The sequence below is a fragment of the Tarenaya hassleriana genome, unplaced genomic scaffold (genome assembly GCF_000463585.1).
Source record: "Tarenaya hassleriana unplaced genomic scaffold, ASM46358v1 Cleome4, whole genome shotgun sequence".
Lineage (NCBI taxonomy): Eukaryota > Viridiplantae > Streptophyta > Magnoliopsida > Brassicales > Cleomaceae > Tarenaya > Tarenaya hassleriana.
Window position 1 is genome coordinate 2,426,187 of NW_010966881.1, and position 15,092 is coordinate 2,441,278.

Consider the following 15,092-nt stretch of genomic DNA (forward strand, 5'->3'; position numbering starts at 1 on the left):
TTATTTTCTTATTGAAATTCAATATATCGAAGTTTAGTAATGCAATGTCCAATAATAGAGCTACACATTATTAGAGAGAGAACCAAAGAAAAAAAGTTTAAGAACATGCAAACTGCCCAACACAAAAACATTATCCACTCGTATATTCACATGTAGAACATAATACTAACCAATCGACACAACCACCATCTTAATCTTAAATATTACATTATCAAAATGTAAAACACCTTTTTTTTTTAATTATTACACCATTGAAATTGGCAAAGGCCCATATAATATATATATATATATAACCTCAGGCGCTATAACCTGTGGTTGACGGTTGCCACCTCTCGTGAGCCGTGTAGCCACGGCAAGCTGCCGCAGAAGCCTCCTCCATATCCGCGTTTGAAACGCGGTCGTTGCAAATGTTAGCAAACGCCCTCATGTGTTTCATCCCATATTGCGTTAGCGATCCACAATGCGTTTCAAAAACGCGTACCTGAGAAAACGCAAACGCACAGGAACCCTAGTATGACCTCGTCTATACATATCTATCGAAGCCCTAAACTTTGCATGGTCTTTCAAATCAAGATTTAGTATGAAGAATCTTTTACCATCGTTTTAAGGCATCTCCAATCGTCGACCAAAGGTAAACCGGGCTCCCTAACCGAGTTTAGGATGGTTTTGACCGTGGTTGGTCCGAACAAGAACGTGCCTACCAGTTCGACGCTTGCGTCTATATGCTTCCTGTGCCTCGTCGTCTCTGTTATCTCCCGGAGGATCTCTCTCTTCTTTCTCGATCCGTTCTCCGATCTCTGGTACTGTGAAATAAAACCGGTACGTGTTAGAAAATTGGACAAAACCGGTATAACCGTTAACCGCGATACCGAACAGCGTACCAGGTGCCAAAGGAAGAGAAGATCGGCGTCCCGTTGGTTAACGACTCCCATTCGTGATCCGATCCATAATCCATTGGGAGGGATATTCACATTCGCGGGATCGAATCCTTGGTACAGGTAAAGTTTCTCGGATTTAATGCTCGTGTTTCCGTACTCCATAACGTGAGAGCCACCGGAGTACGTATTGTAGTTTGACGTCCTGGTCTTAACCTACGTTAAGCAAAATACCGATCTGTTATTTCCGAAAAATGTTTACTGTCGACCGAACCGAATGTTTTCGTACCGTTTGATATTGCTGCTTTAGCGTCTCTCTCTTCAAATTGTGGCTCTCGCTGCACGTCAGACACGAAAACGAACCGATTCATTATATAACATATATCGTTCTACATTGGGAAAAGAATCGAAATTCAATGATTGATGGATGATAAATTTTCGTACCTATCCTCCATCCAAGCGACGCTATACAAATCTCCCAAGCAAGTGATGTATTCGGGCGGCGGCGGAGGGTCCATGCCAGGACAATACGTTCCGTAGCTACTCTCTTGTGCGTTCGAGGCTGTTGTTACGTAAATGTTCAAGTCCTTTGGCATTATACCCTCGAAAATGCTCCCGCTTTCACAGGCTTCCACGTATATAACCTGTATACTCGATAATGATAGGTCTCGTCAACACAAGGACTGCATTCGGTTTGATTATTCGTAAACCAAACCGACCTAAACCGAATAACATGTAACGTAATCACTGAACCCGATAATATTTTTATAACCGAACAACTATAAACCCGAATAAAACGGACAGGAACTGAATGGAAAATATAAATTTAGTTAGGAAATACACATCTTTGTCATTGAAACCCGAATGTCAAGTGAAAAACCGAAACGAAATCGAAGAAGATGGAATCTACTATAACTGAAAGAACCGAATCTAAATAAAACCGAACCTGACTTGTTCCATCAACAAACACAAGGCTAAGAAACTGACATATATTCATGCATGGAAACGTTTGAATGTGGACAATACAACTATAATACCAAAGGATTATAATTGAAGAATCAAGATGATCATATATATTTGACAAAAAAAGATGATCATATATAACAGAGAACAAAAACAAGGGTTAAAACTACATTTACCATTTCTTTGTAGGTTCCGGATTTATGCTTCTTCTTAAGCGTTTCAATGAGTTCGGCCGCATAAACATACGGAGTTTTCGGCATACCTGATCAGTCCCAAAGATTATAGTAAATGTGAATCGAAAAATACGATCATATAACGTTTAAAGATTAGGAAGTACCAAGAACTCCAGGACCACCATGGTCCGCATAATACAGGAAAATCCGATCCTCGGGCTTACTGGCCACGACCTTCCCGCTTCCACCTTTTACCGCCTTCTTGTCACCGAGAAGTACAGCGTAGAGGTTTGCGGCCGTGACATTGGTCCCAGTGTAGTCCTAAAAATGAAAATTTTAAAAATTTAAATTTGACCAATTAGACTTAACCATCTGATTTTGCAATCAATTTAATCATCACGAAATCAAGTAAACTTTAGGGGGCACAATTAAATTAAAGCAAAAATTAATAAAAATTAGTGGCTATAATTAAACCGGTAACACTATACATCAATATCCGACGTTAGGATTAAGAATTGAAATATTTCTACCAAATCGACCGTCACCGCACCAAATGTCTCTTGTCGCTATCATCACGATTGTTTGGGTATTACACAAGTGACCATCTGGCACGCCACTTTGGCTTATTGATCCCAACAAATATATATATAAACCGAAATCATCTGGACCTATACCATATATTAAACCGAAATTATAACGAAATAACCGGACGTATAAATATGTACACTATATATGTACCTTAGGGACGCCGTCGTAGACGTCATCGCCATGGGGATGGTTGATGAGAGTGCCTGGTCGTGGATTGAGGCCGTGGTCGGCGATGTCATCATACATGAAGACGACGATGTTCTCTTCCTTCAGTCCTCCGTTTCTCAGTATTTGATACGCATGGCACACGTCCGCCTACATCACGTTTTGTATATGACTTTTGTCACACCTATACGTATACTTCTCCCATACATATATATATATATATATATGTGTGTGTGTGTGTGAAAATATAGATGTCTAGTTAAATTAAATTAAATTTAGTAAAACAAATTATGCATTTTTTTTAAAGAAAAAAACAGACTATACAGTCAAGGATATTCTGCGTGTAACGTCGTATAATATATATATATTATAAAAATTATCTCCATCATTGAAGTGCTAAAGAGCAATTAAAAGGTAAGAAATTTTATTAGAGAGAGAAAAAGGCTACAATAAGCCGACCTCCTTTCTTGTAACCATTAAAAAAAAATCTATATTAGAAAAATTCGAATTTTTTTACTCCAATAATCATAAATTAATTTCTGGAATTTCGTTTTGCGATCAATTGCTCGCAAAAAGCAGAAAATTAATATAAATCAAGTCAACAATTAAGGGTTGCATGTGATCAAATAGGTAAATATCGAATAACTATTTTTTCCCAATTTTGAAAAAAAAAATGGTATTCATCTACGAGTGGAATACCAAAATCAATCGAACCGATTAAGCATTTATGACGGTCCATGTATGTAATATAGACTATATTTATTTACACGAATACAAAAATAAGTATATGCATGTGTATGTGTACCTGATGTCTGTAATTTCCATAACCAGAAGAGCCGGCGACGAGAACCGCCCATCTCGTACCGGTGCTACCGTCGTCTTCCTCCGGCTCAGGTTTCTCCGTCGGCATAACGATTTTCGGTATAAACCGGCCTAACCGACCGGCCCGACCGGTGCCTGATTCGCTCCGAACCAGGAGAAGTAAGAGGAGGAAAAGAGCTGGTTTGAAGCAAATCGACATAGCCATGGAGATATGAGAGAGAGAGAGAGAACTCTTTGGGATGAAGGAATAAGCAATAGAGAGTGGGGAGAATAAAAAGGTGTTTATAAATAAAAAGTAGAACCAAAAAGGCTTTAGTCGATTATTTATTAATATTTTTATAAAAGAAAATATTGTATGCGTTATATAATTAAAATATAATGCAAAGAAAAGAGTAAAGTAAAGGTGGAAAAAAGAAGCGAAGTCTGCATATTTTTTTTTTCACAACTAATAGTTCTATAGTTTGGGGAATATTTTTTTTTATAAATCCATTATGGTTATTCGAATGTTTACTACTAGTAATCATTATCTATTTTCTTTTTCGGAAAAAGATTTTAAACAAACTATATTGTACATTGAAAACGTCTAATATTTTAGACCAAAAAGCATTGTGTATTAACATAATAAATTAAGTACAAAAAAAGGCAAAAAAAGAATTGGAAACATAAATGTTATGAAAATTCATAAAAGGCAAACATACGTGAAAAACCAGTGATTAGGGATGTTTCCCCATTATATTTTTATATTTTCACATGATAAGTATAATTAAGACTAAGACCAGCATCACTTTTATTTGGCAAAACACTTCAGTTTCTTCAAATCATTTAAATGGAATATATTTTTTTATTTGGACCCTATCCGATAATCAAAATCGACGACTTTCGAGGCAACCACAATAGGCAATTGAGTAAAAATAAAATAAATAGCAAAAGAGATGGATGGATGGAGAAGCCGCCGAGTCACGACTCGGTGGCGATGTGTGTCATCTCGACAGAAACAGAAGACATGCAAAGCCTGGTTTTGACACGTACGGAAACTGATGCAGGTTCCGGTCCTCGTGGGACCCACCTTGGCGCAAACGTAATCTAACGTCAGACTATAGATATAAATATACACAGAGAAAATAACAAAAATATAAGATATTTATTTTGTTAGTGACTGTACAACAAATGTTAGTCACTAACCACGAAAGTTAAATGTAAAATCTCTACTCTAATTATCATTTTCAAATTTTAATCTTCAGTTTTAGTTTTTGGTTTTCCAATGCGGCTCACCCTGTTAAATTACGTTTTTGCCCTGTGTAATCTGTCAAGCCACACGATCATGGTGGACATTTCGGTTCGGTTCTTCAAAATCGAATTGAACCGAATCGGAAAACAGTATTTTTTTTATCCGAATCGTTTTAAATTTCCGAACGATATTAATTTTACAGAACTAAATTTTTTAGAACCGAACCAAACCGAATTTTTTTAAAAAAATATATCTTTTTTTAATAAAAACCAGAACCGAATCGAACCGGTATCAAACCCGAACCGTACCGAATATAATATAAAAACCGATTGGTACCTATTTTTTAAACCCAAAAAAATCGAACCGATATATTTTCGTCTTGAACCCGACCGGTTTCTTGAAACGTCCGCGTCCGCCCCTAATTTAAACTCATATTCTCCATACTCTTGTGAGGATTTTCTACTTTAAAACAAAACCCCAAATATAAGCCTGAAATATATAAAATTGGTAAGAAGAACATTAGATGAAATCTATCTAAAAATATAAAGAAAACCGTACAACTAGATACCCAAACTCGAATGTTTCGAGTATTATGAGATAGAACTCGATCTCGTATTTGTTATACAAACACATATACACATATACATATAAATATATATATACATATATATATACAGTAGCGGAGTAGTGGATCTAAAACAAATTCTAAATGAGAGCAAAGTTAATTTTATCATGTGATAAATATAATTTACTATGCGGTATTTATAAAATTTGGTTGATCAACTTTATAAAAGAATTATAATTTATTACTCAAACCAATGGAGTATATACCCCCTTTCATCTCCAATCGGGTCCGTCCAAATACATATATATATATACAGATATATATCCACACGTACGAATATATACATATATTCACAAATTCATATATATGTATCTGTATGTGTGAATATATATGTATATATATATTTGTATATGAATCTATATTTTTTTGTTCTTTTTCTTTAATGTTTTACTTTTTATTTTAAAATTTTCTTTTAATTTTTAATTCTTTATTTATCTTTTTTATTTTGTGACTTGATAAATTGACAAGAATTTTCACGTCGTTACGATACATTAGGAAATTGAAATCGGTTTTAAAAATAGATGTGTTTTGTATTTTTTGGCACATCAAAATATGTGGAAATTAATTCAGAATATACAAAACCATTCAGTAGATCAACGCGAAAATCATAATTTGAAATTTGAAATTTGAAATTTGAAATCATACGAATAGGAAGCGTATTACTATAATAAACCGGAATAATTCCCGGTTTGAAACTTAAACCGGTTATCCCCACTGAAATTCAAAAATCTCAACCGGACAAGGAATGTCGGCGTCGTCAATTAATTAATTAATTAAATTTTAATCGATACTTGCGTTACATATAAATATACGCTCCCGGCCGCGTTGAACAGCAATTCAACATTTTCTCTCATCTTGTTTCTCAACTTTCCTTTTCTCTCCAATTTTCTTGGCTTTCGATTTGCTTGATCTCTACGATCGATTTCTGGATTTCTCTTCTCTCGATTACTCCGGCCTTTGAGTTTGGATTTTCCTCCAAATCGAGGATCTCGGTCACTTGTTTTGATATCTCAGGTTTGCTTCCCCGGCTATGTCTTCATCTTGCTCTCGGTTAGGGTTTCTGCCTCATCGCAATTCTCGTCATCCGCCATGTCTGGCTTTCCGTGGAGTTAGGGTTTTACCTTGCGAGGATTATCGGCGGACTTTCCGTTTTGTTGTATCTAGGATTTTATGCTTGTGAATTCGCTGTTGGATGAAACTATCGGACCCTTGGATTGGATTTTTAGGTCATGATTTTTCTCCACCTCTCGCTAAAATACTGGAAAGATCGTCTGTTGCTTGTGTGGATTTAGGATGGAAGTAATTATTCGGTTCTTAGTGCCGTTAAGATTTAGGATCGGCGTTCATTGAGAATGTTATCAGGATTGTTTTCGCGGGTGGGATACCATTGACGTGATGGAACTCATGTGCTTCTTGATTATGGATCGTCATGGAAGGAACATTGTATGCTTCGCTGTGTGGTTCAGTCTGCTAAAGTTCATATGTTCTCTTGTATAGTATGACTCTTGGGGCAGCGAAGCAATACTCAGACAGGAAGATGACTTGCAGAGTTAACAGATATCAAGACAGTGCGACAGATATAGTTGGGAGAAGACCCAGTGCACCTTATTACCGTAGACAGAGAAATGGTCCTTATAAGGGTTCCAGGAATTTGGTCTGGACACGGGAACAGTCCCGTCCTTCACCTGATGAAGACCAGCCACAGAAGAAGGCTGTTTATGGTTCGAAGAAATCACCTGTTTCTAGCATTTCAGACAGTGGGCCGCACCATCCCAGGAATAATGCTGCCTATGGATCTAACAACTCATCTGTTTCAAGCGTCCGTGGTAGTAGTTTAGGAAACCGCGTTACTCCCAAGTCTGAGGGAAATGTTTGCAAGTACTGGATGTCTGGAAATTGCAAGTATGGTGAACAATGCCGTTTTTTGCACTCTTGGTGCTCTTGCCCTGGGTTCAAGATGCTGGCTGAACTTGAAGGACACAAGAAAGTACGTTTTCTGTCCTTGTTCCTTGTTGAATTTTCTAGTATTGATAAATGGAGATGGTATATATTGAGTTAGAACTAAATTTTTTTTGCATGTAGGATCTTAAAGGGATTGTCCTTCCACTGGGTTCCGACGGATTTATCTCTGCTAGCGATGATGGTACTTTGAGAGTATGGGAGTACAGCAAAGGTCAATGTATGCGTGTGATGAACCTCGGTGCTGAAGCAGGATCCTTAATCAGTGAAGGCCGATGGATCTTCATCGGAATGCCAAATGCTGTAAAGGTTAGTCTCATAACGTCTTTGTCCTTTTGATTGTCATCTTTCGAAATATTAGTTCTAGTTTCACGTTTCTTTCTATTATTCTCCAGGCCCTTAATGTCCAGACAGCTAAAGATTTTCATCTAGAAGGACCAGTTGGTCAGGTGCATGCCATGATCGTTGCCAACGAAATGCTTTTTGCTGGGGCGAGCGTAAGCATTTCTCCCCTTGTTTTGCAATGTCAATGACATTCCTAGCAGTGTTAATTGATAGAATATCTCAGTTCCCTTTCTGTGTAAACTAAATTATTCATGCTGGCATGGCAGTCTGGAATGATATCGGTGTGGAAGGGCAACACTGAGTCGGATCCGTTCAAGTACGCTACTTCTCTCAAGGGCCATGATGGTGCAGTTGTGTGTTTTACTGTGGGAGGTCGGAATCTCTACTCGGGTTCTGTGGATCAAACAATTAAGGTAAATTGCTTGCTGTTCCTTCCATCGTGGGTTTTTAGTCCTATGCCCATCTTTCCAGGGTCATTACTAAATAGGGTTTAGAAATCTGATATATTCTTGTGTGCTTCTGAACCAAATATTGCAAGGTGTGGGATCTTGACACATTGCAATGCACAATGACCCTGAGGCAGCATACGGACACTGTCACGTCGCTTCTATGTTGGGATCGGTATCTGATATCGGGTTCCTTGGATGGTAGTGTAAAGGCTTGGGCTTTTTCCCAGAGCGGTGAATTGGAAGCGATTTTTACGCACCGACTTGGACATGTAAGCTAGCTTTACATCCCTTCCACATTCTCCGAGGATTTATTATATACATGAGTTTATCTTTATTTGCTTTGAATTGAGACAGGGTGTTTGCGCTCTTCTTGGGATGACTGATGGGGATGTCAAACCCATCATATTCTGCTCGTGCGAGAACAACACAATCTACGTGTACGATCTACCATCGTGAGTAAACTATCTATCTATCTATCTATCTATCGGGAACATCATTATTGCATCCATCCGGGCCTTTTGATCGTATCAATCATATCTCGTTTCTCGTGACAGATTCACTGAACGGGGCAGGATTTTCTCGACCCACGCTGTGGGGACACTCACCCTCGGTGGCGATGGTCAGATCTATACAGGAGACAGGAGTGGTAGACTAAGAGTTTGGAGCTTAGGTGGCCAAATTGCCGCTTGAGAACAAACCTCTCTCTCCCGGATTCTTTCCTCACTGCTAATTCTTTGATTCATTATGTAAACAACATTCACCATCTGTTGTCTGTAAATAGACGATTCTTCTTACAAATCTAATAATCTGGTCCAAACTTCTCCTTTCATTCTGTTGAAAACCGAGTACATAACTTCATTCAAATACATGGCTCTTTAGGCATCAAAAGCAACAGATTCGTCCCCCATTGCTTTGGACAAATTTTGATTCCAAGAAATGTTTCGTTTACAGTATTGAATATGGAGAAGACAAAACTGTATGCCTCACAAAATGCCCCGCAATGTTATCTGAAGACAAACAGCTTCACTGAAAATTCTGTATTAAAAAACGATCAAACAAAACAAAAAGAGGGAAATGAGGACTAAGCAGCAACTTCTTGGTCTTTGGAAGCAAGCTGGTTCTGAATGTGTTGAGGGACAACGTCGAACTTAGCGAGTTGCATAGTGTAAGAAGCACGTCCTTTGGTCATCCCTCTCAGAGTACTCACGTATTGGAACATCTCTGCCAATGGCACCAATGCATCCACCACCTGCATTTATTTACTCTAAATTTTAACGACTGAATATGGATTATCCGACCTCGGACCCAATTACCCAAATCTAAACCCGATCTTCAGGTTTTCCTTCGCATTATAACCCGATCTCATCTCACATTCTCACATAGTGCTCATAATTCGGGTTGGGCACCCGAAATTCTTTTTTTACTAGCAAAAACAAAAAAAAAATGTACCTTGAGACCGCCGGGTTTGTCACCGAAACTGTTGATTTGACCTCTTCGAGAGTTGAGATCTCCAATGACATCTCCGAGGTGTTCTTCGGGTGTAACCACTTCAACCTTCATGATTGGTTCCAACATTCTCGGACCAGCTTTCTTTACCCCATCTCGGAAAGCTCCTCTCGCAGCGAGTTGGAAGGCAAGAACGCTTGAATCCACATCATGGTATGAACCATCCACCAGAACCGCTCGGACATCTACCACAGGGAAACCGGCCAACACGCCATTGCTCATGCACTCCTCCAGCCCCTTCATTACACCCGGAATGTACTCTTTCGGTACGGCTCCTCCTTTGATCTCGCTCTTGAATTCATACCCACTTCCTGCTTCCAACGGCTCGAACCGGACTGTGATATCAGCAAACTGACCTTGTCCACCCGATTGTTTCTTGTGTACATATTTCACTTCTGCTACTTTAGAGATACTCTCCCGGTAGTTCACTTGTGGTGCACCCACATTGGCCTCGACCTGAGAGAAGAGAAGGGTTTGAATTTGGTTATAAGGGTTTGGAAATTTGAGGAAGAAAGATTCGGAAATGTGTTTACCTTAAACTCCCTCTTGAGCCGGTCGACAATAATCTCGAGATGCAGTTCTCCCATTCCTTCGATTACTGTTTGGTTTATCTCTTCGTCCCGGGAGAAATGAAAAGACGGGTCTTCTTGTGCGAGCTTGATCAAGCCAGTGGCCATCTTATCTATATCCGCTTTCGTCTTTGGTTCGATGGCTACCTTGATAACAGGATCCGGGAAGTCCATCCGTTCAAGCACGACGGGACTATCCGGGTCACTCAGGGTTTCGCCCGTGATTGTATCTTTAAGCCCGGCAAGAGCCACGATGTCACCCGTCAAAGCCACCTTAACATCTTCTCTGCTGTTTGCGTGCATTTCCAAGAGTCTTCCGATTCTCTCTTTCTTCCCCTTGTTCGCATTCAGCACATAAGACCCGGCTGCAAGTTTCCCCGAGTAGATTCTCACAAACGTAAGAGAACCCACGAAAGGATCACTCATGATCTTGAATGCTAGCCCGGAGAATGGCTCATCATCATCCGCTTTCCGTTCAACTGTAGCTTCTGGGTTCTCGGGATCTGATCCCTTCATCGCTGGCAAGTCGATTGGTGATGGCAAATAGTCTACCACGGCATCAAGTAATGGCTGCACTCCTTTATTCTTAAAAGCTGAACCACACAGTACGGGAACAAACTTGGCCGAGATGGTTCCCTTTCTAACCAGTTTCTTAACAGTCTCCTCATCGGGCTCGACCCCTTCTAAATAGTTCTCCATGGCTTCATCATCCAACTCAACTATCGTTTCTATCATCTGACTCCGATATTCCTGAGACAAGTCTTGAAGATCTTCTGGAATATCCTCGTAAGCAAACTTAGCACCCAACTCTTCCCCTGACCAGACAATAGCTTTCATCTTCACGAGATCGACAACACCCTTGAAACTATCCTCGGAACCAATCGGTAATTGAAGGACCAGGGGCTTTGCACCCAAATTGGTCACTATCATATCCCTTGTCCTGAAAAAGTTTGCCCCAAGTCGGTCCATCTTATTGACAAAGCAAATTCTGGGAACTCCATATTTATCAGCTTGCCTCCACACAGTCTCGGATTGAGGCTCAACACCAGCAACACTGTCGAACAAGCATATGGCACCGTCAAGAACCCTAAGAGCACGCTCTACTTCGAGAGTGAAATCCACGTGTCCAGGTGTATCGATGATGTTAATGCGGTGTTTGTCCCAGTAAGTTGTGGTTGCAGCTGAGGTTATGGTGATTCCTCTTTCTTGCTCTTGTTCCATCCAATCCATGGTGGCTGTTCCCTCGTGCACTTCCCCGATCTTGTAGTTTCTTCCCGTGTAGTACAGAATTCTCTCGGTTGTAGTCGTTTTTCCGGCGTCAATGTGAGCCATAATCCCGATGTTACGGTAATCATTGAGTGGAACAGTTCGCTTCACCTCTGTAAGAAAGAAGACAGAACACACAGAGTTAAGTCATGAAACATCAAAATGCCATAACATCATTATAACACAAGCCGCATTAAGCAATAATATGAAACAAGTACGAGATTTTTACATACCAGAAGATCAAAAGAAACCACCCAACTCTGACAAAAATGTGCTGGGAAAAGCACTAAAACATGAACACTCCCTACATGTCGGAAGAAGTTAACAAATTCGCACGTAACCAGATTCTGAATTAGCCAATGAACTATGCTCGCAAGGTTTATTGGGACTTGGATTCAAGAACTGAACAGGCCTAATCGAACCATTTCTCACAGGCATTTCGACAAACACTTGGACGAGAATCAAGCATCCAAACCCAGTTATCGATATAATTTTGATAGAATCCGTATCCAAATGCAGAATTCAACACAAAACATGAAATTAGAGTAGAAAAAAATGCAGATAATCTACAGAAAGAAGGAGAGAGAGAGATGATAAACCATCAGCCATGGCGAAAACAGAGAACTGCCTCCTCCTGGAGTTCTGTCCATGGCGGGACACGTTCGCCGAACCCAACCCAAAACGAAAGCTTCCCAAAAGCTCAGAGGACAAAGAGGAAATCGAAGAAGAAGAGGCTCGAGGAGGAAGACCCAGAAATCGAGCACGATGAGACAGAGGAAGAAGGACGGGTCGTCTCTGCGACCCATTAAGATCACAAACCACCGAACCAGAACTCAAACGCGTAATTCTCAGAGCATCAGCCGCCATTTTTAAGGTGGAGTTTCCGTCAAGGTCTCTCCTTTCCTTCTTCCTCCTCCTCCTGTCACTTCGTCACTCTTGCCGTTTGTAACCCATCAGTGGCTTATAAAACTTATCGAAATTTTAATTTGCCGAAGTGTGGATAATTTTGTTCCATACCCAGGAATGATGGCTTCCAATAAGCCACGTAGCACATAACCAAAGACACAACCTGAACCCTCTGAATAAAACAGAGGGTTTACAAATTCTACGTATATCTATATATGTATGTAATTTTGTGTAAGAGCTTGTGCTTTGACTATTTATTTTTCCGATTTGGTTGGTTGATTTTTATTATTAAAAATATTTTAAAAGTTATTTTATTTTGTTAAAACAAAAAAAATTATATTTTTATCGTAAGGTTTGGTTTTAATGCAATTATATGTCCAGATTAATTCGATTTTATTTAATTGAACGAAAATTGTCACTTATTCCAAAATTTATGAATCCCTACCTCGGAGTCTGTTGGAAGCATTTAATCACATTTTAATTTTGTTTGGATAAAATGTAACAAAAGTACAATCGAATTTCTCCATAACCTAAAAACTAGGGGTGGACGTTTCGGGAAACGGTTCGGATTCGGGATGGGAATGGATCAGTTCGGTTCTTTCAGTTTTACAAAAATAGGTACCAATCGGTTTTTATATTTTATTCGATTCGATTCGGTTTCGATATCGATTTGGTTTGGTTCCGGGTTTTATTAAAAAAAAAGATAGATTTCCTTTAAAAATATTCGGTTTTTCAGAATTTTTAAAGTTCGGTTCGGTTCGGTTTAGTTCCGGAAAAATTCGGTTATCTAAAAATGGTACCGTTCGGGAATTAAGAACGTTTCGGATCGGAAAAAGTATCATTTTTTCAGATCGATTCGATCCGGATCCGAAGAACCGAACCGAAACACTCAGCCCTAGTAAAAACCATAACTCAGCTCAAAACCCTAATCACCTACTTTTAAAATTTTATAGTGAGATAATAACAATAATTATTGAATATATTATTAACTGATGAGATGATGATGATGGACTTTGAAACGTTACGCAAAGCCCCCATTAAGCAAGCGCCTATACAAGCCCAAGAGGCAAAGACCGTGTCATTTTTGGTCGCACGTTCGTCTTATTTTATAATAATAATATAAAATAGAATAACTCTAATAAACAATTGGACACAAACAAACACAGGACCTCCCTCCAAATATAGTATTTGTTTTTATTCAAATTGATTCATTATTGATTCATTAGACTCTCTTTTTTTCTGGTAATCAGCTTGATTCACCGGACATTCGACCCAACTATATCCAATCAGAACAGATGGATCACCTTGCTGCAATTAATTGCATACCGTCTACTCTCTCATGGATTCGAACCGGCCACTACCTGCGCCTAATGATCTTAAGGAGATTCAGCCACCAAAAACGTCTACCCCTCGCCCACCATGGAGCGGGTTGCTTCATTAGATTTTGGACTCAACTACATATATCTTGAATCGAAAACAATTTTATTGCAATTAAATTACATTCTTCCTCCCCAACGGCCATTCCACCACTTACGCCATTTGGCTTACCCCGATTGGATCCCCATGTAGTTTACAAACATTTTAAAACATAAATCTCCGAATACAACTAAAAAAAAGCACGAAATTACACAACCATATAGACTCATAGTACGGACGGACATACACACAAACTTGTTTCACAAATGGGGATTCAACATATAGTATACAACTGTTCTATAAAAAAATTTATATATCATTTGATGGTACGTAAAAAATGATCAGTTTCGGTGGGTGGAGGCGTACATATTGACGAGAGCGAGTGCATTACTCGTGATACGAGCAACTCGGTCTATACGTTTACGTACCAAATCCTTAACCTCTCGTCTCGCTTCTCCTCCACCACCGCCACCAGCTTCTTCGAAACCGTCCATGCAAGTGTCCTCGTCCGTCAGAGCGGCGCTAACCCATGTCTGAACGTCCGACATAACCATCTCGAAGCTCGAGTAGTTTATGGCCTTCATCTCGCTAATCGAATCTTTGAGCTCGTAGACCGAATCACTCATCTCCTCGATGCAATCCTTTAGGGACGAAGCCTCTCTAGGCGTGAGGCTTCCTTGACGGCGATGGGAGATGAATTTGACGAATTTTCGGGAGGATTTCGTCTCCGACAGCGTGAGATTGAGGGCGGTAATGGCGAGTTTATCGGGGCTCGAAGCGATCAGAGAGGCGTAAGGGTATAAAGAAGAGTAGCACAGGGTTTGGTATAGGGCTACGTTGCATGATGTTTTGATGTAATCTACGTCGGTTTGGTTTGGATTATTTGTGGTTTGGTTCGTGGCTGAAGTGTTGGAGACTTGGAGGAGAAGAAGATGAAGAACAAGGGATATAGATAAGATTTTCATTTTTTTTTTTTTTTTGTATTTTTTCCCGGACCGTCGCTTCTTTGAGGTTGGGAATGTTGTTGTGTTCATAATATATACATATATAGAGCGAGAATGCGAAGTGAGAGATTCGTTCATGAAAATAAGTATTATTAAAACTATATATATACATATTTTATGCAAAATGAAAATAATTAAATATATATATTAGAGATGTATAAAGATTTTTTATATTTTATCGGAATATATTATAGATATATAGATATATAGAATATAGATATATATTAGTTTGT

At 39.3% G+C, this 15,092-nt stretch overlaps 4 protein-coding genes across 5 annotated transcripts; 1 reads left to right on the forward strand and 3 right to left on the reverse strand.

Moving 5' to 3' along the window:
* Positions 1-96: 96 nt before the first annotated feature.
* On the reverse strand, positions 97-3,847 carry LOC104823552 (vacuolar-processing enzyme beta-isozyme). Its single transcript, XM_010555167.2, has 9 exons — positions 3,570-3,847; positions 2,750-2,914; positions 2,176-2,332; positions 2,015-2,100; positions 1,320-1,519; positions 1,165-1,213; positions 882-1,091; positions 597-803; positions 97-481 (listed from the first exon to the last, which is right to left on the reverse strand). Exons 1-9 carry the CDS (start codon positions 3,789-3,791, stop codon positions 296-298), a joined length of 1,482 nt encoding a protein of 493 aa, XP_010553469.1. The 5' UTR covers positions 3,792-3,847; the 3' UTR covers positions 97-295.
* A 2,445-nt stretch (positions 3,848-6,292) lies between these two features.
* Positions 6,293-9,021, forward strand: LOC104823553 (zinc finger CCCH domain-containing protein 59-like). 2 transcript variants are annotated; one of them, XM_010555170.2, is made up of 8 exons: positions 6,293-6,453; positions 6,937-7,426; positions 7,522-7,707; positions 7,794-7,895; positions 8,010-8,156; positions 8,282-8,461; positions 8,547-8,644; positions 8,747-9,021. In XM_010555170.2, exons 2-8 carry the CDS (start codon positions 6,938-6,940, stop codon positions 8,880-8,882), a joined length of 1,338 nt encoding a protein of 445 aa, XP_010553472.1. In that variant the 5' UTR covers positions 6,293-6,453; position 6,937; the 3' UTR covers positions 8,883-9,021. The 2 variants fall into 2 exon arrangements, with proteins under 2 accessions (XP_010553472.1, XP_010553470.1); XM_010555168.2 differs by having other exon boundaries at positions 6,293-7,426.
* A 67-nt stretch (positions 9,022-9,088) lies between these two features.
* Positions 9,089-12,487, reverse strand: LOC104823554 (elongation factor G, chloroplastic). The gene is made up of 4 exons (XM_010555171.2): positions 12,133-12,487; positions 10,232-11,646; positions 9,642-10,154; positions 9,089-9,441 (listed from the first exon to the last, which is right to left on the reverse strand). The coding sequence occupies exons 1-4, from the start codon at positions 12,398-12,400 to the stop codon at positions 9,274-9,276; spliced, it is 2,364 nt and encodes a 787-aa protein (XP_010553473.1). The 5' UTR covers positions 12,401-12,487; the 3' UTR covers positions 9,089-9,273.
* A 1,411-nt stretch (positions 12,488-13,898) lies between these two features.
* LOC104823555 (21 kDa protein) lies at positions 13,899-14,872 on the reverse strand. The gene has a single exon (XM_010555172.2). The coding sequence runs from the start codon at positions 14,818-14,820 to the stop codon at positions 14,197-14,199; it is 624 nt and encodes a 207-aa protein (XP_010553474.1). The 5' UTR covers positions 14,821-14,872; the 3' UTR covers positions 13,899-14,196.
* Positions 14,873-15,092: the final 220 nt, after the last annotated feature.

Bases quoted from the DNA above. Each gene is read 5' to 3' on its own strand.
- LOC104823552 (XM_010555167.2), bottom strand. From the start codon at position 3,791: ATGGCTATGTCGATTTGCTTCAAACCAGCTCTTTTCCTCCTCTTACTT. The intron at 2,101-2,175 runs GTACTTCCTAAT...GGGACTGATCAG, and splicing joins TGGTGGTCCTGGAGTTCTTG to GTATGCCGAAAACTCCGTAT. The intron at 482-596 runs GTAAAAGATTCT...GCGTTTTCTCAG, and splicing joins GGAGATGCCTTAAAACGATG to GTACGCGTTTTTGAAACGCA.
- LOC104823553 (XM_010555168.2), top strand. From the start codon at position 6,938: ATGACTCTTGGGGCAGCGAAGCAATACTCAGACAGGAAGATGACTTGC. The intron at 7,896-8,009 runs GTAAGCATTTCT...CTGGCATGGCAG, and splicing joins TGCTTTTTGCTGGGGCGAGC to TCTGGAATGATATCGGTGTG. The intron at 8,645-8,746 runs GTGAGTAAACTA...TTCTCGTGACAG, and splicing joins TACGTGTACGATCTACCATC to ATTCACTGAACGGGGCAGGA.
- LOC104823554 (XM_010555171.2), bottom strand. From the start codon at position 12,400: ATGGCGGCTGATGCTCTGAGAATTACGCGTTTGAGTTCTGGTTCGGTG. The intron at 10,155-10,231 runs GTAAACACATTT...CTCTTCTCTCAG, and splicing joins GGCTCAAGAGGGAGTTTAAG to GTCGAGGCCAATGTGGGTGC. The intron at 9,442-9,641 runs GTACATTTTTTT...AAATAAATGCAG, and splicing joins ACAAACCCGGCGGTCTCAAG to GTGGTGGATGCATTGGTGCC.
- LOC104823555 (XM_010555172.2), bottom strand. From the start codon at position 14,820: ATGAAAATCTTATCTATATCCCTTGTTCTTCATCTTCTTCTCCTCCAA.